The 23,580-nt window shown below is 35.3% G+C and overlaps 2 protein-coding genes across 3 annotated transcripts in view; one reads left to right on the top strand and one right to left on the bottom strand.

The window, feature by feature from the left end:
* Positions 1-4,184: 4,184 nt before the first annotated feature.
* Positions 4,185-17,844, bottom strand: ncdn (neurochondrin). Its single transcript, XM_002667083.5, has 9 exons — positions 17,788-17,844; positions 15,739-15,917; positions 12,803-13,150; positions 11,968-12,129; positions 9,602-10,156; positions 7,707-7,945; positions 7,337-7,552; positions 6,569-6,711; positions 4,185-4,547 (listed from the first exon to the last, which is right to left on the bottom strand). Exons 2-9 carry the CDS (start codon positions 15,901-15,903, stop codon positions 4,267-4,269), a joined length of 2,109 nt encoding a protein of 702 aa, XP_002667129.2. The 5' UTR covers positions 15,904-15,917; positions 17,788-17,844; the 3' UTR covers positions 4,185-4,266.
* A 505-nt stretch (positions 17,845-18,349) lies between these two features.
* zgc:114119 overlaps positions 18,350-23,580 on the top strand; it is a 5,406-nt gene continuing 175 nt past the window's right edge. Inside the window, exons 1-5 of one of the 2 annotated variants that reach the window (XR_012394718.1) lie at positions 18,350-18,496; positions 19,458-19,682; positions 20,219-20,377; positions 20,500-21,177; positions 21,257-21,955. Coding sequence is in view for 1 of the 2 variants with exons in the window: in NM_001033754.1 (NP_001028926.1) it covers positions 19,458-19,682; positions 20,219-20,377; positions 20,500-20,589; positions 23,254-23,349 (570 nt within the window). In the remaining variant the exon portion in view is untranslated. 2 annotated transcript variants of the gene reach the window in all.

The following is a 23,580-nucleotide window of genomic DNA, read 5'->3' as shown; positions in this document are numbered from 1 at the left end:
TGGCAGTAGGACCACCTGTACAGTATGCCTGGCACTGAACTGTTTTTTACACTTTCGTACAGTTCCTTGGTCATAAATCACTGCGTATCATTACACAGAAGATTCAGAGCACGGCAATAGAGTAGTGGACAGTGCTTCGATAAAGAACAACGGAGCGCACAACGGAGTGAGTTCGAATCTCACATAAAGATTGTGTGTTTTTTCTCTCCTTTTGCACCCTCACATTTCTGTATAATATTATAAGTGGCAGCTTTGTCTTTTGTAGGAAAATATATCTATAATTTAAGATGTAGGACGTCGTTCTTATATATATACATTCACGCACACACACCTACATTTTTTAATATAATTTTTTTTCAGGGTTTCTAAATGCTATTGTGTGCATTAATTGCAGCCGATTTTAAAGCTCCATCAGTCACTAAAGGACACTGATAATATAAAATTTGTCCAAAGTATAAGTGTGCAGGTACAACTTAATTTTCTATCCTTAATCTTTTGATGTTTCAACTATTAAACTCATTACTGCTTCCACTTAGCAGCTCATCACACCCCACCTCATCACTATGTTGAGGCTAAATGGCTGATTTTCAGGAAATAATAATTCAAGTGAATAATACAAATATAGTAAAAAAAAAAAAAACTATAAAGCAAATGTTGCTTAACACAATGTTTATTTTTATTATATTTGTATTATACAATAGAATCATAGGCACTACATTGTTACTTGCTGGAGGACAAAAGATACCCTTTTCTGCCTTATACGATGACACGTACCTGCAGCCTGACCCAGAGGAAATCTCAGTGACCCAAGCAGACAAAACAGATGGAAGAGTGCTAAAAAAAATATATATAATTAGTCAAAAAACTATGTTTACTCAAATAGTTTGGTCTGTTCATTTCTTCATTTCCTGAAATAAAATGAATGATTTTGTACACTGCTTTACACACGCACCTTTAAACGTGTAACATATTTTTCATATACATTTCTCACCTTAAGTTGATGCTCATGTGACTTTATATTTGAAGATGGACCTTATACAGCTACTTTAGAATTTAAATATGTAGATAAAAGATTTTGTGATCCAAGAGTAATATTCAAATATGGAAAAGTGCAGAAAATTCTTACACTGCTTGTTAGTTGAGGCAGAAGGAACTTCGTCTGCATGCAAAATAAAAAGAACCTAAAGCTATCTGACAACAATCACTTACAACAGTGACAGAGTGTGTGGTTTAAGTCAAAAACTCAACCACTGAAAAGCCTTTATTATAGGACACAGCAGTTAGACAGGCCTCTTTCTATTAGCTGCATGTCAGAAAGCATATTCTAGAGTGTTAAATAAAGAGCTCCAGTAATTAAATATTACCTTTTATAATAATGTTTCTGTGTTTAATGACTTTGGACAGAGTTCTAGCTCCAGAAAGATTACAATTTCTATAAGCCTTATTTGTCAATACACATATTGTGGCCTTAAGAAATTAATGGAAGGAAAATTAAATGCATGAATGGTTACACAACATACTCAAAAAGGATGTTAAAGAGTAGTTTAATTTATCATTACAATAAAATGGAGGGTGGCATGTGTAATTTAATGAACTAATACATTTTCTTATTATTTATTTTTTATTTTCTTATCTATTTCTTATTCTATATTTCTTTCCTTCGTTGAAGCAGATGTGTAATCTCTGTGTTTAAAACCTCCAGCTTCGACTCTGTAAAGTGCGTTGCCCTTTTTTTCTTACCGTGACTTTCTATGGTGACTCGTGAATTCGGCGATCTACTGAAAATGCCTTCAGGTGTGTGCCGTGCACGCGCATTAACCCGCGGTTATCTTCAGGAGGTTGATTTAACTAACTCTTGTCACCTGTTTTGGAACCAACATACTCGCGGTAAGCAGGTTTTGGGTAAATCAACCGAGAGTTTAGGTTTTAGCAGATGGTAAGTTAACCCAGCTTTCTGGAATACCCCCCTGATGACACACTGAGCAGGGTTTAAGAAACTGAACATTATTTACAGCAGATTTACTGCACAGCGTGGTTTATCAGTCTATGAGTGAATGTAGTCTAGCTTTAATGATGATTATTAAATATTAAAGATTATTATACAAATATTAAAGAATATTGTAAATAATGTTCAGTGTCTTATGAAATGTATTTTTTTATTTATTTATTCATACATTCCTTCATTAATTTACTCACTTACCTAATGACCAAATAGCAACACATGGCCATTCACTGCCATCTGAGAATCACCAGGAACAGCAGATTCAGCTCAAAATCTTCTTTATTGAAGAAAAAGTGTACTTTGTGTGAACTGCGCCTTTATTCTCCTTGCGTTGTTCTCCTCAGACGTGTTTTTTCTGGACTGCACACTTATTTATTCATTTACTTTATTCACCTGCTTCACTTAGTCACTGCATGACTGTATTGACTTTATTTATTTATCTACTTCTTTACACTTACCTACTAACTTCTGTTCTTTCCTACTTTACCAACAACACTTCTGTACTTTATTTACCTACTTACTCACCTACTTATTTACTTCTTTATTTACTTACCTACTTAATTACCTACTTTTTTACTTTATTTACCTACTTACTACTTTACTTTATTACCTACTTACTCACCTACTTATTTACTTCTTTACTTTCCTACTTTATTTACCTACTTACTCATTTACCAACGTCTTTACTTTACTTACCTACTTCTGTACTGTATTGACCTACTTGATTACCTACTTACTAACTTTACTTTATTTACCAACTTTCTCACCTACATATTTACTTCTTTATTTACCTACTCACCGACTTTATTACCTATTTACTTCTTTACTTTACTTTATTACCTACTTATACTCACTTCTTTACTGTATTTACCTACTTACTCAACTACTTATTTATTTCTTTACTTTCCTACTTTACTTTATTTCCCTACTTACTCACCTACTTATTTACTTCTTTATCTACTCACTTTATTTTTACTCACTCACCCACTTCATTTATTTACCAACTCGCCTACTTCTTTACTATTCCTACTTACTACTTTATTTTTACTCACCTACTTATTTACTACTTTATTAACCTATTCACCTACTTTATTTACCTACTTACGCTTTATTTTTACTCGCCATACTTATTTACTTTATTGACCTACTTGCTTACCTTAGTCACTTCTTTACTGTATTTACCTAATTACTCACTTACTAATTACTCACCTACTTATTTACGTCTATACTTTATTTACCTACTTACTACTTTATTACCTACTTACTCACCTACTTCTTTAATATACCTACTTACTACTTTATTTTTTACTCACCTATTAATTACTTCTTTACTGTATTTACCTACTAACTCACCTACTTATTTATTTCCTACTTCTGTACTTTATTGACATACTTGCTTACCTACTTCTGTATTTTATTTACCTATTTACTCACCTACTTATTTACTTCTTTATTTACTTACCTACTTTACCAACTCACTTCTTTACTTTATTTACCTACTAATTTACTTCTTTTTTTACCTACTTTCTCACCTACTTGTTTACTATGCCTACTTACTACTTTATTTTTACTCACCTACTTTTTTTTACTTTTATCTACTTACCTACTCTTTTACTTCTTTACTTTATTCACCAACTCACCTACTTTATTTACCTACTTTTTATTGTACTCACTTATTTACTTAATTCACCTACTTGCTTACCTACTTCTTTACTGTATTTACTATTTAGCTTATTACTCACCTACATATTTACTTCTTTATTTACCTACTCACCTACTTCATTTACCTACTTACTACTTTATTACCTACTTATTCACCTACTACTTTACCATGTTTACTTAGTACTTTATTTTTAATCACTTTCTTCTTTACTTTATTTAATTTAATTTACCTACTTCTTTATTTACCTACTTACTAATTTATTACCTACTTACTCACTTTACTTTATTGACCTACTTGCTTAAATACTTCTTTATTTAACTACTTGCTTAAGTTCTCACTTCTTTACTTTATTTACTTACTTGCGTCTTCACTTTATTTACCTACTCACTTACCTACTTATTTTCTCCTTTACTTTATCTACTCATTTACTTTATTAACGTATTGATCTACGTGCTTATATGACTAAATAATAAGAAATGGCCATTCACTGCCATAATAAGAACCATCAGCACCAGCAGATTCAGCTCAAAATCTTCTTTAATTTTCTACTAATGAAACTGAGGCATGAAACTGTACATTTTGTGTGAACTGCCCCCTTTTTTCATTTCTGTTTCTCCAGGGCACGCCGCAGCTCCTCCAGCTGATCTGAGACCTGTGAGTCAGAGCCCAGGCGACAGCAGACGCTCCTCAGCCAGTCTTGATCCCTCATAAGGGTGCGGATCCAGGGCTGATTGAGGACGCAGCCACTCAGAGCCTGCAGACTGAGCCTGTGCAGCTCTAGAGTCTCGTCCCACTGAACGCTGACCTGAGAACAGTCCAGAACCATCCGGAGAAACTGCAGAACTGAGGAGAACCACCGCCGCTGGGCGGCATCAACAGACACTGATGGAGGAAAAACAATAATACACCTGTAAATATGGATATTTCACTCATTTACATTTACTTTATTACTTTTAAAAATCCCCAATAATTTAATCATAAGTTCTAGTAATAAATTAGGATAATAAAAATAATTAAAAACAATACAAAATATCACTATTTAAAAAAATAATCACAATTAAACTTATTATTGATTAAAAATTTATAACATTTTATTTTTTCATTTTCTTTTCGGCTTAGTGCCTTAATTATTAATCTGTAATAATAATAATAATAATAAACAATAAAACAAGTAATTAAATAATTTTAATAATTAAAATTAAATGAATGTTTAATTAAACCATTATCATTGTGGTGTCACGGTGGTGCAGTGGGGGGCACAATCTCCTCACAGCAAAGAAGGTCGCTGGTTCGAGTCCCGGCTGGACCAGTTGGTGTTTCTGTGTGGAGTTTGCATGTTCTCCCCGTGTTGGTGTGGGTTTCCTCCGGGTGCTCCGGTTTCCCCCACAGTTCAAACACATGCACTATAGGGGAATTAATGAACCAGTGTATGAGAGTGTGTGTGTGAGAGAACGAGTGTGTATGGGTGTTTCCCAGTATTGGGTTGCAGCTGTGTAAAACATATGCTGGATAAGTTGGCGGTTCGTTCCACTGTGGCGACCCCTGATTAATAAAGGGACTAAGCTGAAAAGTAAATGAATGAATGAATAATAACAGTAATAATAAAACAATAAAAAATGATGACTACTTTAAAAATAATTACAATAAAATGTATTACTGATTAAAATGTATAATATTTTATCTGTAAAATAAATATGTTATAATATATTTTATATGTAGAGTTAATATGGCCATGTCATTCATTTACATTAGCTTTACAGTCTTAAAATACATGCTTTATTACTTTTAAAGGTCACTAATAATGTAATTTAAAAATTTATTAAATTAAATAATAAAAAATTAAATTGATTAAACTATTATGAATCATTAGTATTATTATTTTTATCATGTTTATACAATCTTTAAATTTTTATTAAATATTTTATGCATAATCAAAAAGTATTGTTATTGTTTTTATAAATCTAATCATATAAATATGATTATAGTAAAATAAACATACAGTTGACGTCAGAATTATTAGCCCCCCCCTTTGAATTTTGTTTTCTTTTTTAAATATTTCCCAAATGATGTTGAACAGATTCAGGAAATGTTCACAGTGTGTCTGATAATATTTGTTCTTCTGGAGAAAGTCTTATTTGTTTTATTTTCGGCTAGAATAAAAGCAGTTTTTAATTTTTATGAACCATTTTAAGGACAATATTATTAGCCCCTTTAAGCTAGATTTGTTTCAGATTGTCTACAGAACAAACCATCGCTATACACTAACTTGCCTGATTACCCTAACCTGCCTAGTTAAGCTAATTACCCTAGTGAAGCCTTTAAATGTCACTTTAAGCTGTATAGAAGTGTCTTAAAGAATATCTAGTCTAATATTATTTACTGTCATCATGGCAAAGATAAATAAATCAGTTGTAAGAGATGAGTTATTAACACTATTATAATTAGAAATGTGTTGAAGAAATCTGCTCTCTGTTAAACAGAAATTGGGGAAATAAATAAACAAGGTGGGCTAATAATTCCGACCTCAACTGTGTGTGTGTGTGTGTGTGTGTRTATATATATATATATATATATATATATATATATATATATATATATATAAAAAACTTCATTTTATATATAAATATATATAATATAAAAAATAATATATTAATATTATTATTATTATTAATGCTAATACATTCAATTATTTTTATTTATATTAAAATATTTCTAAATATTACAATTTCATGTTTAAAAGGTACATTTTACTAATATGTAATCATTAATATTTAATGCATTTCTAAACCTCATTTTAAGAATGTATTGAAAGTAAAAAAACAAACAAAAACTTTGTAGACTTTTATGAGTAAACCAGATAAAAATCAGAATTAACATGCATCCGATTTAAACACGTCCAGTACCTGCAGATGCCGGCTTCAGTCTGCTAATCATGAGGCCCAGAGTGCAACAGTAAGCGGCTAAAACCTGGAGCCGTGGCTTATGGAGGAGAACAGGCAGAGCTTCACTCAACAAAACCTCCAGAGCCACGAAACACGGATCCGACCTGAGAGACAAACAGAGCAGGTGACACTCGTTCATACTTGGAGAGTGTGCATGCTTATGTGTGCGTGCGTATATAGGCGTGTGTGTGTGTGTGTGTTTGTGAAAATGTGTATGCATGCATGCTTAAGTGTGAAAATGTGCATGCACATATGTGTATGTATGCGCGTTTGTGTGCATACACGTACATGCTTACATGCGTATGTATGCATGCATATGTGTGGGTGTATGTGTGCGTGCTTGCAAAAATGTCTATGCATGCATGCATATGTGTGCGTGCATGTTTGTGTGTATATATGCATGCATATGTGTGTGTGTGCTTGTGAAAATGTTTATGTGTGTGTATGTGTGCGCACATGCATGTATGTGTGCATGCTTATGTGTGTAAGTGTGCATGCATATATGTGTATGTATGCATGCATATATTTGCATGCATTTGTATCTGCGCACGTGTTTGTATGTGTGCATATGCGTGCATGTGTATATGTGTATGTATGCATGCATATTTGTGTGCGTATGTGTGTGCATATGCGTGCATTATTATGTGTGCATGTGTATATGTGTATGGTATGTATGTATGCATATGTGTGTGTGTGTATGCATACATATTTGTGTGCGTGTGTGTGTACCTGACTCGCTGCGGCTCTGTGATGGTGAAGTTGAGTAAAGTGGAGCAGCAGGTCTCCAGACTGGGCTCTCTGTTCTCCTCCGTCCCGCTCTGAGCTCTTATCGTGTCCCATCCGGAGCTCAGAAACTCCACCAGCAGAGCAGGAGCGTCCAGACACAGAAGCTCCCGCCGCGGCTCATCTTCAGCAGACAGGTGGCACAGCGCCGGCAGCAGGTACCTGACAACAGAAACAATCTTCACCTGGGAATGTTTCAGATGACTTTAGCGCTGACCCTTATTAGATGTCACATATAGTGAAGTAGGATAATCTTTCAGAGTGTAAAAAAAGCAAAGTATTCCCTCTTTAACTTAAACACGCAGTATTGCCCTACCGAAGGGCAGCATCTCTGCTCCAGGTCCTGTCGTGTGCAGTATTGCTGATGGACATTTTTGACATCCACTCAGCGAGACCCTTTTCTCCTCCATTAAAGTGAGTTTTAGCGTAGCCGATGAGAAAAGGCAGGAGTTTAATAACGTCGTCCTTCAGACAGGAGGTTTCCTCAGCGAGCCAAGCGCAGAGACAGCGGAAAGTGGCGAAAACAAACGGATCATCATAACTCGCCTCTTCCACCTGAAGGAGAAATCAAGCACACTTTAGAGCTGGTAAACAATCTCAATTTATTTGACTTGAACTAAAGAGATTTCAACATTAAACAGACAGCGCACTTGCATTTAATATGCCATTATTAGTGTACATTCATATTTGTGTATTTAATATGATTGACGGACACCAAAATGAAGCATCTCTGCTGCTTTTTCAATTCAAAATCTGAAGTCTTTTTCATTATAAGCACTTAAATTATTTCATATAAACACTTATTCAGATTTGTTTGGTATTGGTATCCATAAAAATATTAATAAAAACAAAACAGCAGCAGTTTTCAACGCTCATAACAATCAGACATTTTTCTAAATAGTCATCGCAATGATTTCTGAAAGATCATGGACACTTAAAGGGACCGTTCACCTAAAAATCTAACTGTGTCATGATTTACTCACATTTGACTTGTTCCAAACCTGTTCATTTTGTTCTGTTGAAGACAGCAGAAGATATTTTGAAGAATGTTGGAAACCTGTAACCATTGAAATCCATAGTTTTTCCTACCATAGAAGTCAATGGTTACAGGTTCCCAACATTCTTCAAAATATCTTCTGCTGTTCTTTTTGCCGTGAACTACTCGTTTAAGACTGTAGCGATGCCAAAAATTCAGCTTTAGATTTTCACAAAAATGCTTGATCGTTTGTTGAACACAAGAGATACTTTGAAGAATGTTGCAAACCTGTAACCATTGAATTCCATAGTATTTGTTTTGTCAATAGTTACAGGTACCCAACATTCTTCAAAATTTCTTCTTTTGTTCGTTTCGGCGTGAACTACTCATTTAAGACTGAAATATCTTCAAAATATCTTCTTTTGTGTTCAGCTGAAAAATAATAAAAACTCAAACTGGTTTAAAACCATTCATAAATTTTAAATCATAACAGAATTTCTGTTTTTGAGTGAACGACCCCTTTAAGACTGTAGTAAAGATGCAAGAAATTCAGCATTTGATTTCAAAAATAAATTAAAGTTTACAAACGAATAAAACACAAATCAGTTATTTAAAATCACAAAACATTAATCTATTTTTCAGTCCATTCCCACCTGTTTGAGATCGTAGATTTCAGCAGAAAAGGCCTCCTCCAGATCTCAGAGAACCTGCCAGCTCTGCTTGAGGCTTTATTCAATTAAATGTGGGCATTTAATTTCAAGCTTTTAGTATTGGGGACAGTTCACCCAAAAATCAAATGTCTGTCATGAATTACTCACCTTTGACTTGTTCCAAAACTATTTATTTTTTTGTTGTTCTTATGAAGACAAAAGAAGATATTTTGAATAATGTCGGAAACCTGTAACCATTGAAATCCATAGTATTTGTTTTTCCTACCACAGACGTCAATGTTCACAGGTTTCCAACATTCTTCGAAATATCTTCTTTTGTATTCACAGAATAAAAATAAAATAAAAAACTAAAACAAAAAAACTCATCCGACTTAAAACAATTCAAAAACAAAATTAAAACAGAGTTTAAATTTCAGTGTGAACTACCCCTTTAAGAATGAGTAGTGATGCAGAAAAAAATTCAGGTTTAGATTTCAAAAATAAATCAAAGTTTACAAAATAATAAAACACAAATCAGTTATTTAAACTCACAAAACATTAATCTATTTTTCAGTCCATTCCTACCTGTTTGAGATAGTAGATTTCAGCAGAAAAGGCCTCCTCCAGAGCTCCGAGGACCTGCCTGCTCTGCTGGAGGCTCAGCCCAGAGATGGCTGTCTGTTTTGGGGCTGCATCTGAAGTGCAGGCCTGCTCCATTGCTGCTTCCATGATCCGATAGCAGGCTGTGAGTGTGTTTTGGAGGCTTAAAGAAATCTCAGTCCCTGGCGGCTCCTCCAAACCCATCCTCACCTCCACACACGCCCGGTTCACCAGCAAACAGCAGAATTTCGGATTTCCCACAGACTCCCATCCAAACAGATCCAGAAGACACGCGGATAACACTAAAACTGCGCCTAAATGCTCTTGCTTGATCTTCCCTTGAACCAAAGGCCTCAACGAAGCCCAGAGATGTCCCACGATCTCCTTAAAATCTGTATTTTCATTCTCAACCCCGGGCGGAGGAAGAAACAGCGGTATCCGAGAGCACATCTCCAATCGAGCCTCATTTGAAGCTTCGCTGAAATCTTGTGAAATGTTTCTTAGGAGTGAAAGAAGTTCAGATGAGTGCTTATACCAACTCTGAAGAGGAAAAGAGAGAGATTTGAGTTTATTGGCATTTAGACATACCAATATTAATTATAATATTAATATAAATGATTAGTTATTATTAATATGCCCACATGAAATCTGCATGTGCACAGGATTTTTGAGCCCATTATTCAGGCTATTAGTAAATATTAGTTCTGGGAAAGGATTAATCACATCTAAAATAAAAGTTAATGTAATATTCATATTATATTAATAATTAACATAATATATGTGTGTACATTATATATATTTATTAGGTACATGCAACACACACATATAGAAACAAAACTATACACATTTTTTACATAGATATTTAAATTTAAATTAAATTTGTATCACATACCCACACACACACACACACACACACACACACACACACACACATATATATATATATATATATATATATATATATATATATATATAAAACATTTTAAATATATGCATGCATGTGTGTATTTATACACTCACCAGCCACTTTATTAGGTACACCTGTCCAACTGCTTGTTAACGCAAATTTGTAATCAGCCAATCACATGGAATGAGGAAGAAAGGGGATTTAAGAGACTTTGAACGTGGCATGGTTGTTGCTACCAGACGGGCTGATCTGAGTATTTCAGAAACTGCTGATCTACTGGGATTTTCACGCACAACCATCTCTAGGGTTTACAGAGAATGCTCCGACAAAGAGGAAATATCCAGTGAGCGGCAGTTCTGTGGGCACAAATGCCTTGCTGATGAGGCCAGAGGTCAGAGGAGAATGGCCAGACTGGTTCCAGCTGATAGAAAGGCAACAGTAACTCAAATAAGCACTCGCTACAACCGAGCTCTGCAGAAGAGCATCTCTGAACACACAACACGTCCAACCTTGAGGCGGATGGGCTACAGCAGCAGAAGAGCACACCGGGTGCCGCTCCTGTCAGCTAAGAACAGGAAACTGAGGCTACAATTCACACAGACTCACCAAAACTGGACAATAGAAGATTGGAGAAACGTTGCTGCTCTGATGAGTCTCCATTTCTGCTGACACATTCGGATGCTCGGCTCACAATTTGGCCTCAACAACATGAAAGCATGGATCATCCTGCCTTGTATCAGCGGTTCAGGCTGGTGGTGGTGGTGTAATGGTGTGGGGGAGATTTTCTTTGGGTCCATTAGTACCAATTGAGCATCAACGCCACAGCCTACCTGAGTATTGCTGCTGACCATGTCCATCCCTTTATGAGCACAGTGTCTTCATCTTCTGATGGCTACTTCCAGCAGGATAACGCAGCATGTAATAAAGCTCAATCATCTCAGACTGGTTTCTTGAACATGACGATGAGTTCACTGTACTCAAATGGCCTCCACAGTCACCAGAGCTCAATCCAATAGAGCAGCTTTGGGATGTGGTGGAACGGGAAATCATGGATGTGCAGCCGACAAATCTGCAGCAACTGTGTGATGCTATCATGACAATATGGAGGAAAATCTCTGAGGAATATTAACAGTAGCTTGTTGAATCTGTGAAGGATTAAGGCAGTTCTAAAAGCAAAAGGGGTCCAACACGGTACTAGTAAGGTGTACCTAATAAAGTGGCCGGTGACATGATACATACACATACTTCAATTAGGTCTAAACAAACTTTTATTTTGGATGCATTTAATCATGGTTAATGTTTGCCTGGCACTAAAAAATATATACTTATTTAGTTTTTAATATTAATTTCACTCATGATAAGCAAATGATTTACAGTATGTACAAACAGTCAATAAATTAACATTTTTTTATCATATAACATGAATAAAAGTGCATGTGCAGACCTGAGTCCTGACTCCAGAAGACAGCAGGCGTCCCAGCAGCGGAAGGGCTTTTTCTTTACTCAGGGTTTGTTTTTTGATTACGGCTCTGCATAACGCTGGAACGGCCCCGCGGGACAGGAGCTGCTCGGGGCCCTTTTCTGAAGCACACACTGCGTTTAGAACCTGATGACAATTAGCTGATGTTAATTTCATTATTAAAGAATAATAACACACAATAAAATTAAATATATACTGTAGTCAACATCTGAAGTGGATCAAAACCTTTCATAAAAGTTGTCCTGAAACCAAAATGTGTATTGAACAATATTAATACCATACAAATATTAATTTATTATACAATAACATTACTTTTGATTTAATGGAAATGTGTGAACTGTGCCATGATGACAGCACTAATAGTGGACCAAGACACTAGTGTTCAGCTTAAAGTGACATTTAAAGGCTTTACTCGGGTAATTAGGGTAAAGTTAGGGTAATTAGGCAAGTCATTGTATAACAGTGGTTTGTTCTGGAGACAATCCAACACTAATATTGCTTTAGGGGGCTAATAATATTGACCTTAAAATGGCTTTAAAACAATTAATAACTGCTTTTATTCTAGCCGAAATAAAACAAATAAGACTTTCTCCAGAAGAAAAAATATTATCAGACATACTATGAAAATTTCCTGAATCTGTTCAACATCATTTGGGAAATATGTGAAAAATATTAGACCAAATCATTAAGACTTGGTGATCACAAAACAAATGAATAATACAAAATAAAAATATATGCATTCATCATCATCAAAAATTCTCAACAGCTTCACTTCACCAACATAAACAAACCAAAATACCTGGTAACAATCAGAAAGCAGAGGCTCATCTGTGGTGAATGTGGTCTGAGCGTCTGCAGATCTGCTCTCGTCTTCATCTTCAGTGTGTTTCTGTCCGTTCTCCAGGATGTTGAGTAACAGTGGGATAGTGCTGAGGAGCTGAGGGTGAGGCAGCAGGTTCGAGTCTGTGCTGAGAGCGGCTAGAAGCGCGGCGGCCAGAGAGATCAGCTCCTGCGCAGGCAAACCAGCGCTCTCCACCCCCCGACACGCCGTCAGCAGAAGACGAGCAGGTAAATCCAAACCCACCGCCTCAAAAATACGCTGCAGAGTCTCGGGATCCAGCTGCGCAGCGGGACACAACCTCGTGATCTAAATGCACAAAGAGAACCATGAGCAATGTGTGCATACACTGAGCATCAGAGGGTCAAATATATTTCCGTATTAAACCTGTAATTTTTTCTGTAATACATCAGTCAGATGTAAATATTTAATTCAATTACATGTCATTTATAAATCAAACTTACTTAAGTGTGCAGTGTTTGAGTGATATTGAGTCTATTTTGACCTCTGATTGAATGTTTCAGCAGATTCTCAAAGACTTTTAATAAAAAACAAACGCTGAGAAGTTTGCATTCGTGCACCAGTAAACAGATAACCATGAAAGTGGTGGGCTGTATCTGCCGCATTCAGACTGAATATATAAGTATCAGTGGTAAACCCCATCAAGATCCTGGCTTGACAGCCATATTCATGACAGAAATAAAAACACAGGCATGTTAGTGCTATTTGAATTTCAAAACAATCGATACCAATAAAGAAAATTATAATAAAGTATTGATTACAAACAATTGCACTCATTGTAAAGTTGTATTGATGATAGTTGAGAACAGTAATTATAAAGTAGAAACAATTTTGCTTAGTCCTCCTTTACATTTAGACAGTTGCTAAGACAGTCCAGTCTGTTGACATTATCGGGGGACAATGTGGACCTTTTCTTTGGAATGATGTGAGCTGAGAGTGAAAACTGGCATTTCGGTGCGGAATTTTGTGGCTACTGGTGCTGCGACAAGGACGTAAGCAGCATCAAGCGGTACATCAAAGGCACACACAGGTACACATTGTGTCACACCAAAGCGCACGCACACAGACACACACACACACACACACACAACGCGCGCAGGACAGGGCAGCTGGAGCGACTCCCTTCAGATTCAACGCGCATTCTAAAGTATGGCTGTATTTCACAAAGATTCTAACACAACAACGCAAAGCAGACGCTTAACAAAACTTGTGTTTAAGGGGGACACAGGTCAAACTTAATGAAACATTGGAGGGCGCATGCTAAAAGGCAGAGGAATGCGCTGTCTTTAACAGCTCGCGACTTCATCTGGCACTTTTCGAGTACATTTACATGGACACCAATACTCAGATTTTAATATGATTGTGATTATACTCTTATTAAGAGTCGACCATGCAAGCAGCGATTTTTGATTACCTTAAAGGACCACCGAGTCACGAAATGCGGAGGTTTTTTCAGAAGTCGAAATTTAAAAATGACACCTGAAATTGCATGAAACTGTGGAGGAAACGCTGGAAAGCCTGGTAATACGACATTAATTGTTTTATACTGAAACCTGCCTTAAAAAAGTGCTTCCTTGGTCTTATCCATATTTTTTTGCATGTTTAACACACGTCGGCCACAACAGGAAATATAAAAAAAACTGCAACTGCGTTAATTTTTTTTAACACGTTAAACATTTCAAATTAATCGCATGCGTTAACGCACTAATTTTGACAGCACTAATATATATATTTTCCTGCAGAGACTGCAATCATGCATTCACAATGGTTTGAACCCTTATAGGGGAGATCAAATGTATATTAAGGTTATTTCTTATTTTAATTATTTAAAATACAGACCAGAGCAAAGCAGAGTTCAGATTAGAGTTTTTGTCTTGTTTCTAGTATAAATATTTAAAGATAGTCAAATCAGGAAGCGTTTTCTAAACAAGCAAAACATTTAGTCTTGGTTTCAGAAATAATAAGTCAAAATAAGAAAATAACTACAGTTGAAGTCAGAATTATTAGCCCCCTTTTGATTTTGTTTTTCTCATTTAAATATTACCAAAATGATTTTTAACAGGGCAAGGAATTTTTCACAGTATGCCTGATAATATTTTTTCTTCTGGAGAAAGTCTTATTTGTTTTATTTCGGCTAGAATTAAAGCAGTTATTAATTTTTTAAAACCCATTTTTGGGACAATATTATTAGCCCCTTTAAGCCAATTTTTTTTCCGACAATCTACAGAACAAACCATTGTTATACAATAACTTGCCTAATTACCCTAACCTGACTAGTTCACCTTATTACCCTAGTGAAGCCTTTAAATGTCACTTTAAGCTGTACAGAAGTGTCTTGAAAAACATCTAGTAAAATATTATTTACTGTAATCATGATAAAGATAAAATAAATAAGTTTTTAGAAATGAGTTATTAAAACTATTATGATTAGAAATGTGCTGAAACAATCTTCCCTCCATTAAACAGAAAATGGGGAAAAAATAAACAGGGGCGCTAATAATTCAGGGGGGCTAATAATTCTGACTTCAACTGTATATTATTTAGCCAATTACCCTGATTATTTAGTTTGTTTTAAGAAAAAACTCACTTATTTTTGACATGTTATTTCTGAGGATTTTAAGTGACTAAAACACTGAAGTATATGGATGGCAGGTGCCCACAATGTACAGTTTGTGATCATTTCTTTGTTTTATTCTGTTGATATTTGATTGAAATATGGAAATATGGGTGGATAGTGCTGCGTTTCTATAAAGAGCTCAGTGTAGCCGTCATTATGGCTCAGTGTTATTTATTTATTTTTTTACCTGGCAGGTCTACACACACGTCACATGACTGAAAACTATATATTGGCACCCTGAGTGTAGGTGTGTTTGTACCAGGAGCAGCGCTGCCAGTGTGTGGCTGTCGTTCTTGGCATGATTGAGGGCATGAAGGCATCGCTCCAGCAGCTCTCTCTGAGACGGGCTCAGGGCCCCCGGGCTGTCAGCAGAGCCAGAGCCGGGCCCTTCAGTGCTGGAGCCAGGACAGCCTATCTCTGCCATCTTCACATTCAATCCTATATAAAACACACATCAGATATGCTGCTATTAACTGCAGAACCTAATATATGCACATATAAACACACATCACATAAACTGTTGGATCAAATATATGTGCATGAGGACATATTACACAGATTTATTTACTTAAATATTATTTTAGTCAACGAACATCTTTAGAAATAGAAAAATAATGCACAAAAAATCATGCAAAATAAAATAAACAAATAAAAATAAACTAAATTTAATATATATATATATATATATATATATATATATATATATATATTTACACACACACACACACACACACACACACATATATATATATATATATATATATATATATATATATATATATATATATATATATATATATATATATATACATACATATATATATATATATATACATATACATATATATATACATATACATATATATATACATATACATATATATATATATATATATATATATATATACATATATATATACATATACATATACATATATATATACATATACATATATATATATATATATATATATATATATACATATATATATATATATATATATATATATATATATATATATATATATATATATATATATATATTAAATTTAGTTTATTTTTATTTATTTATTATATATATTATTTATTTATTTATTTATTTTTTCCTCTTACATTGTTTTATTTAGTCTCTCATATAATATATATCTGCAAAATTATAAAAAATAGGACTTTACAAACTTTATTATAAATAAATCATATAAACATTTGGATATTATTTAAAGAAAATACTACAATTAATTTTTAAAAATGCATAATATATTTACTATTCATATGCATAATTTTACATTTTTTTAAAAATCTGTAAAATTTAGATTTTTTTGAAACACATCAGATACACTGTTATTAACTGCTGGACTAAATACATGTGCATGAGAAGAACTGATGGCTAAAACACTTAATTGAGGTAAAGTTTTTATATTCACACATTCAGACGTTCTCCTCAATAATATAAAATCAGAAAAGTACTTATGCAAACGACTATCAAAGTACAATGTTGTTCACAGTCAATTAAATAGTGCTAATGATGTTTTGAAGTCATGTTTACAAGCAATTTCAATCTGAATATTCAAAGTAGTGTGGTGAACAATATAGGCACGATAACACTAATTGTCAGTGTTCAAAAACGATAACCAACTTTACCTCTATAAACACTTATACAGCTGCTTTATAAGGATAGTTCAGCCAAAAAATGTAAGTTTACTCCCTTTTTACTCAACCTCAAGTGGTTATAAACCATTATGAGCTGTTTTCTTCTGTTGAACACTAAAGAAGATATTTTGAAGAATGCTGAAAGCCTGTAACCATTGACTGTAGTAGGAAAACAAATACTATTGAGGTTAATGGTTACCAGTTTCCACATTTCTTCCAAATATCTTCTAACAGAAGAAAACAACTCATAAAGGTTTGTAAAGGGTGAGTAAATGATGACAGAATTTTCAGTTTTAGGTGAACTGACCCTTTAATACCGAGGAAACGTTCAAGCTTATCTGTACAGCTCGTTTCACAATAACTTAACTAATCACCCCAAAGCGCACACTATTACATCACAAACAAAATCAGAAAGACGTTTTTAAAACGTTATCAAGATTAAAAGTTTATATATGGTTAATTTACAGATCGTTTACTGTTATTTTATATTTCATTACTGTATTATTAAGACAGAGTAAGTTAAATTAACTGACTAAGTAACAACAAGCTAAGTCATATTTTAACACACATATACATGGCATAAATCATCTAAAAAAAGTGTAGATAAAATTTAAAAAAGTAATAAATATACACCATTTTATTACAGTAGTCAACAAACCTGAAGCAGGCAGGATTCTCGAACACACACGCTGAAGATACGCGGATGAAACATCTCGCGAAACAAAATGAGAGGACACGATTTCAAAATAAAGGTCTTTGGGTAATCGAAAGCATATTTTTTTACAGTCTCTGGCATAATGTCAAAGTTTTTTTTTGTATTGTATGGTCATCAACCATGTGGAGCTGAGAATTGTTGATTACCGAAAATTGTAGTCTAGGGGAAATATATACATGAATACCAATTATTAACGTGAAATGATGTATACCTTTAAAACAATGATTTATTTACTACTGCTTTATTATTCCGACTATCGTTTTTCTATATAAGCAAAGTTATAAATAACATGGAACGTGAACACTTTTAGTAGAAACTCATGTTTTGAAATATTCATTATTTTTATGTAATGTTATTATGTATGTAATTTGTTTCTTTTTTGCACCTGTTTTTATTGTACTTTTTAAAAGCTGTTGTAATATACAATATGTTCAATAAAAATGTTAAATAATATTACCAAAAAAACATGAAACAATAAATTAGTAGAGGTACCTTTATGTGATCCATGAAACCGGAAATGATAACACGAGTGATGGCTGACGCTCCGTTTGAAACTGAATGGAAGCAAGCGGAGAAATCGTTCAAATAAAAGGAGATTATTACTCTTATCCGCCGGAATTAAACTAATTAAGGAGCAGCACAGAGAAGCGCAGTGAGTTTTTTCGCCTTTATATTCATTCCTCATCCGTTCGCTCGTTGTTCTTTTATAAACACGGTTCAGTTTTGTTCATTCATGAAGTGATAACGTAAATTCACCCACAAATGGAAATTCTGCCATCATTTACTTGTTTCAAACCATTATCAAGTTGTTCTTCTGTTAAACTCTAAAATAGATATTTAGAAAAATGTTGAAAACCGCTAATTACCTATTGACTTCCATTGAGGTACGGTTGGTTTTATATTCGCACATTCATTCGGTGACAGCTTGTGACGGGCTCTCTATATTGTTTACCCTGGTACTTTAAATATTCGGCTTGGAATCAATCAAGAGTGACTTCAAAACAACATTAGCACTATTTGACTGCAAACAGTGTTGTACTTTAATAGTCATTGTTCTATTAAATCTATAAATATGGTTTAGGGTTCATTCAGTATGGGGGTGTGCGAGAGATCTGCAGAGTGGATGATCAACATCAACAGCCTGAGGTATCAAGACATCTGTGCTGCCCATTACATTACAAACCACAGGAGAGGGACAATTCTCCAGCAGGATAGCGCTCCTGCTCATACTTCAGCCTCCACATCAAAGATCCTGAAAGCAGAGAAGGTCAAGCTGCTCCAGGATTGGCCAGCCCAGTCACCAGACATCAACATTATTGAGCATGTCTGGGGTATGATGGAGGCATTGAAGATGAATCTTGATGAACTCTGGGATCCTGCTGAATGCTTTCTTCTTCATTCCAGATGACTTTATTAATCAGTGATTTGAGTCATGTCAGAGATGTATGGATGCAGTCCTCCAAGCTCATGATGGAGTCAGACACAATATTCATTCTGTCTCCACTGCAGCAGGACTTTATATTCTATACTGGACATTATTTTCTGCAGATTCGCACTTTGTGTTATCAATGCTGAAACGATATATGACTATAAACCATGTTGCTGTGTTTCAGATGTCGGCTCCTCTTCCTCAGAAGGCTCTGGCTACGGCTCTGTCCACCGTTCCTCCATCTCAGGCTCAGTCTGGCCTGCCGCCGGGTGTTCCTCCACCTGGTGCGGCTCCTCAGAGTGCTCTGCGGGAGATCTCACCCGTTTACCTATGCCGAATCGGACAGGAGACTGTGCAGGACATCGTCACCCGCACCATGGAGATCTTCCAGATCACACGGGCCACACAGGTCAGTCCAGCAGAGTCTAACTGCTCCTTCACGATATTAAAAAAACACTTAATATCACAGCACATAATATTAGAATAGATATTCTTACACTAGCATTCATCTTAAAGTGACATTTAAATGCTTAACTAGGGTAATTAGGGTAAAGTTAGGGTAATTAGGCAAGTCGTTGTATAACAGTGGTTTGTGCGGGAGACAATTCAAAATGAAAATAGCTTAAAGGGGCTAATAATATTGACCTTAAAATGTTTTTAAAAAAATTAAGAACTGCTTTTATTCTAGCCGAAATAAAACAAATAAGATTTTCTCCAGAAGATAAAATATTATAGGAACTACTGTGAAAAACTCCTCAATCTGTTCAATATCATTTGGGAAATAACAAAAAAAAACTGTTGGTTTGTGTGTGTATATATGTATATATATCTTTTTTCCCGTTTTGTTCTCACCTGTTATATGTTCCTAAAAAAATCAATAAAGATCTAGTGTTAATAAAGTAATAATCGTCTTTGACAACACTTTAAAAACCGCGTGTGTTGTAGCTGCCCAACGGTGTGACCCAGAGTCAGGCGGCGTATCAGGACCGCTTCGGGAAGCTGCAGGAGCATCTGCGTCAGCTGACTTTACTTTTCCGGAAGCTGCGTCTGCTGTACGAGCGCTGTGTGGAGATGACCTCTGACCTCCAGGAGACTCCAGCCGAGGTATTCTCATAAACTACTTTTGCAGTTTAATTTGGTTGAAATGTTTATTCCCTCTGAACATGTGCACAATAAATCAATAATTGATGTTTTTGTCAATAATGCGTGTGCTGTAACTCCTGCAGCTGGTGCCGTATGTTGGCGAGGAGGTGTCTGCTGTGAGAGTGGAGCTGTGCAGTCCTGCGGTTCTACAGGAGAGACAGGAGGTTCTGGAGGTGCTTTTGCTTTCATTGCTTTCTCTCAACATGCTGCTGCATTGCCAGTATGTTAGTACAACAGAATATCTAAAGCTGGATCACAAAATTAGCCTCAGGGCCGATCACACTAAACACCACTTTCCAATCTGACTATGTGAGGTGCAACGCACTGCCTTTTTGGTTGTTGTTGTTGTTAACAAGAAAAAAGTTGTGCGCTGCACTGTTTAGTCGCTAGACCACGACTGAATCAGCTTCGTATTGTGCATGAGCACTGCTGTGGATTTTGTTGTAATTGTAATATGTGACATTCATAAATTGTGATATTCAAGATTGTTGAAGCTCCGGATAATTTCAAACAGCATCGTCTCTCCTCCATCTTTGAGAGTTTCCGTAGTCGTCTTGACAACACAAACACTGCCGTCGCCTCAACAGAAACCCCGCCTCTGCTTGCATATTTTTTAAATATTTGTAGTTTTTTTTTTAAAGCCCTCAGATTGGAGATTTTCAAATAACACTATTTTTGCCAAATACTGTCCTATCCTAATTATACGTCAATGCAAAGCTTATCAGCTTTCAGAAAATAAAGTCTGATGATATGCATCCCCAGTAAACAACTCACTGATTCAAATGATTCACTCAGAGTTATGCTGTGTTCACACCAGATGCGGAACGCGCGGATAAATAGCCGCGTGAACATTTGAGTTTACTCGCTTTATTCGCGCGTCAAATTCACTTCAGAACAGACGCGGAATCGCGTGATGGGCAGGTCTTCTGTCTGCCCGAAGACTCTAGCTTTATAGCTAAATGGCTAACATGGATTTTATGAAGAAAATAACAGTGTTTATGTGCTTTATAAAGACTGAAAAGCAGCGTTGATACGTTTAGGGCCGTGTCTGAGTCCACTACATCCTTTCAGAGGTGCATCCAGCTCTGTGAGCTCATAAACTCCTCCAGAAACTGAACCTGGATGACGGAGGCTTTCAGCGGTGCTTCTGACTGAGCCAAGCCCAGTTTGATGAACTGTTGTCGGTGAAGGCTGGAGGATTTCCCTCGGAACACCGACAGCAGGTTCTACGTCACAATCACGCCCCCACAAGAGCAAGCTTCTGATTGGTTAACGCGGCGCGAATGTACGCTGAAGTTTAGATTTTCGAATTCGAGAGATTCGCGCGAAACGCTCGTTAAGCGCGTCAAACACGCAAAACACTCAATTCGCCCCGCGCAATTTGCGTCATTCGCGCGTATCGCGCCGCAGAATGTCTATTCACGCATTTGCATTGACTTAACATGTAAATCACTCGCGCTTGACGCGTGTGCCGCGTCTGGTGTGAACGCAGCATCAGTCTCCAGTCAACAACTCACTGATTCAAATGATTCACTCAGAGTGAGTCTCCAGTCAACAACCCACCGATTCGACTTTGCCTCACAAGTATCTTATTACAAATAAAGTAAAAGAAGTAACATTTAAATTAATTCACAAATGTTATCCTACTAAGGCCTGTCTTCAGAAATATGAGCCTGACATTGATTTAAACTGCTCATTCTGTCACTCTTCGGAGGAAGACTCTATTCATTTGTTCTGGCAGTGCTCCTTCACAGAGAGATTCTGGTCAGATTTGTTGATCTTTATTCAATCTTATATTATGAGTGACTTTTCCTTTTCTTTTAAAGTTATATTCTTTGGATTGTTTGATGACTCTAAAGAAAACATGGAAAAAGTATATGTAGTTAATTTGTGTATTCTATTAGCCAAGTTTCATATTCACAAACAGAAGTTTAGTGGCTCTAAACCTTTTTTTGATCTGTTCAAAATCGACCTAGACCAATATTTGGAATCTATCCAGCATTCTCTTCATCCAAAAGCAACAAAAACGGTATCCTTATATTCTTCTTTTGTGTCTCTTTAAGATGTAACTTAAAGGTAACTTTATTTCATCAGTCTTATTTTTGTTACCCTGGCGTTTATTTGTCTTTGTGTGTATTTCTGTGCATTTGTTTATTTATTTGTATTATTTGTCTCTATGTATGTAATTGTATTTGATCGACATCTTTAATAAAAAAAAACAACAACAACTCACTGATTCAAATGATTCACTCAGAGTGAGTCTCCAGTCAACAACTCACTGATTCAGCGTTTGATTAGTATTATACATTGCTAAGGTTGTAATCAGGACAATGATCTTTCAAAATGTTTCAGGATTCTTTAAATAAAATATTCAAAAGGCTGACTTTTAATATAATACATTATAAATATTCTTTAGGTCACATTTAAGCAGTTGTCTGCGATGCATGCATTAATTAATAGTAGTGCTGGGCAAAGATTTATTATAAATTAATTTTTTTTATAGGTTTATTATAAATTTAATTAATTAATTTATTATTAAAAGTCTGTTTTGATGATATATTATGTATATGTGATGCATAGAAACAACTATTTTGTCACATAAATATTTAAATTTGTAAATAATTTGCATCCTATACATATACATTTTAGATCTAAATAAGCATAAACATTTTTTTTCAAACATATGCAAGCATGTGTGTAATTATATATGCATAATAAATATTTACTATACACACACACATTATGTAAAAACAATCTTTTATTTTGAATGCAGTTAATTGTGATTAATGTTTGCTCAGCACTACAGATGACTAAACTTGTTTGTTTTTTATTAACAGAAAGTGAGGCAGAAGAACCAGGAGATGAAGATGCTGATGGACCAGATGAGGAACCTGCTGTGGGATGTTAATGCCATGCTGACCATGCGGAAATAACAGCCATTCTGGCACATATCAGAACACCTTCATCCATATCACGCACAATATTGACTAGATCCTGACACGTGAGCTCAGTCTCGGCAGCTCTGTGTGGTGCTGCCTCATTTACTATGGTAAATCTCAGCTCTCTGATTAACATCTGCTTCATCAGGCACTGAATTATGAGCAGTGTAATGGTGTAATTCTGAAAGCCGTGCTGCTGATGTAGGCGGGATTGTGAATGAGGTC

The sequence above is a fragment of the Danio rerio genome, chromosome 19, assembly GCF_049306965.1.
Source record: "Danio rerio strain Tuebingen ecotype United States chromosome 19, GRCz12tu, whole genome shotgun sequence".
In the NCBI taxonomy this organism is placed as follows: domain Eukaryota; kingdom Metazoa; phylum Chordata; class Actinopteri; order Cypriniformes; family Danionidae; genus Danio; species Danio rerio.
This window is presented reverse-complemented; position numbering and strand designations above follow the sequence as displayed.